The sequence below is a fragment of the Lactuca sativa genome, chromosome 6, assembly GCF_002870075.4.
Source record: "Lactuca sativa cultivar Salinas chromosome 6, Lsat_Salinas_v11, whole genome shotgun sequence".
NCBI lineage: Eukaryota > Viridiplantae > Streptophyta > Magnoliopsida > Asterales > Asteraceae > Lactuca > Lactuca sativa.
Window position 1 is genome coordinate 114530777 of NC_056628.2, and position 1871 is coordinate 114532647.

Sequence of the window (1871 nt, forward strand, 5' to 3'; positions counted from 1 at the left end):
ATGAACATGGGAATATGGATGAAGACATTCTCATACAGGTGGCTTTGGAACTATATCGTTTCGAATCTGATGGTAGAGAGTTTACCCATGGAGATGCATGAAATCTTTTAAAGAATGTCCCTCACTTTTAATATGCATGTTGGTTAAGTTGTGTGTTTTTTCGTTAGTTTCCTTGCTTGTTTTTGTACGTGTGTTTTCTCAGTACTTAATAAATCTCCCTTACTTTTAACGTATATTGTTTCCTCAATGACAGTTAATAAAGAATTAAGATTACACGTCCATAATCAATTCATTAAAATATTAACCCATAAGTAGTACATAACATAACATAAAATGCAACGTTGTACATAAAATGCAAACGAGATACATGAATAACAACTTCTTTTAGGGAGGTAACATGACCACCCTTTCATTTGGAATTTCCAAGTGCACATGTGATGGTACAGAATTCACCGACTCAGATTCAAATGTAACACGGTACACGACAGCAGAAAACTTATAATCAACCATTTCGTGAATGGATTCAGACGTACGAGTTCTTAGACATGCTATAGCGTGGCCACATGGTATACCGTTTTTTTGCCATTTCCCACAACTACATACCCTACGTTCAAATTGTACTTTGTTGGTGCCAAAATTGTTATCGACTTCAAATGTATCCGCATACAAACGTTTTTCCACCCAATTATAAGACTTGTTTATCCGCTTTTGAAGCTCAATCTCAACATAAGGGGTCACCACACCAAACGATCTCTCTGGAATATTTGTTCATTTAAAAATAATAATACAAGGAAAACCCAAATAGTAGTATAAAGTTACCTGCTACTTCAGCCAATTCAGCATACGTTGTTTGTATCGATGTATTGATTAACTCAATTATCGTTGTTATAAGAAACTCTCGTGTGGATGTGGATATAATTTTCAACATTTCAGGGACATCAATGGATTTAACATTGTAACATACTTTTGGGAAAAATGCTCGTGTCCATTTTGAAATTGCTATATCGTCAAGCCAGAAAATTAGACACCTAAGCAAGGTGCAAAAAGGTGGTGCCCTACAGGCATTTTGCAACCTTTCCAGACACAAATAAAATTCATGAACACTATATGCATTGCATGACTTCCGAAACAACGTTTTGACTTCCGTATCATCATGTCCAACAGAATCTCGTATTTTCCTGGCTATATCTTTAGGACAATATCCATGATACGAATCTGGGTAGACACTATCAACAACAAAGTCTATTTTATCACATAGGTTGCTTATGAAACCAACCTCTGTATCCTCACCTAAACACTCTTTTAACTTCATCATGAACCATCTCCATGATTCTTCACACTCTAAGGTCCCCAAACCAATTGCTAAGAGTAGAGGTTCATGGTTTCCATCCAAAGCCACTGCGAAGTACATTGTTGTCAGATAGTTGCCATTTAGGGGTAAATAACCCACATATATTAACGGTATCATGCACCTAAGGAAGGTATGGATCTACATATAAAACAAACATATATTAGTGATAAGTAAAAAGTAATCGAGTTACATTACCATGAAATATTATATAACTCAATAAAAGAAATATGTTATATGTCACACCCCAAAACCAAGAACGACGGAAACATTCTGGGGTGGAGGACGTCATGTAAAGTATCACAACAATGCAAAGTAGTAAACAAGCAACAACATCATCCATTGCATTATTAGTATAATTTTAAATACAAGTGTGTTCTTTCATAGTATAAAACAACATAATGAATAATCAAAATAAAAGACAAGTCTTGACTGCTCCGTCTTCACAAAACCTGGTCGTCGTACCTGTCTATTTGTGACCTGAGAATACAAGTCATTTTGAAAGCGAGTATTAGCAATAAAG

At 35.4% G+C, this 1871-nt stretch overlaps 1 protein-coding gene across 1 annotated transcript; it reads right to left on the reverse strand.

Annotated features, from left to right (window-relative positions):
- Nucleotides 1-384: 384 nt before the first annotated feature.
- LOC111889465 (uncharacterized) lies at nucleotides 385-1411 on the reverse strand. Its single transcript, XM_023885612.1, has 2 exons — nucleotides 820-1411; nucleotides 385-755 (listed from the first exon to the last, which is right to left on the reverse strand). The coding sequence occupies exons 1-2, from the start codon at nucleotides 1409-1411 to the stop codon at nucleotides 385-387; spliced, it is 963 nt and encodes a 320-aa protein (XP_023741380.1).
- Between the last annotated feature and the right edge of the window lie 460 nt (nucleotides 1412-1871).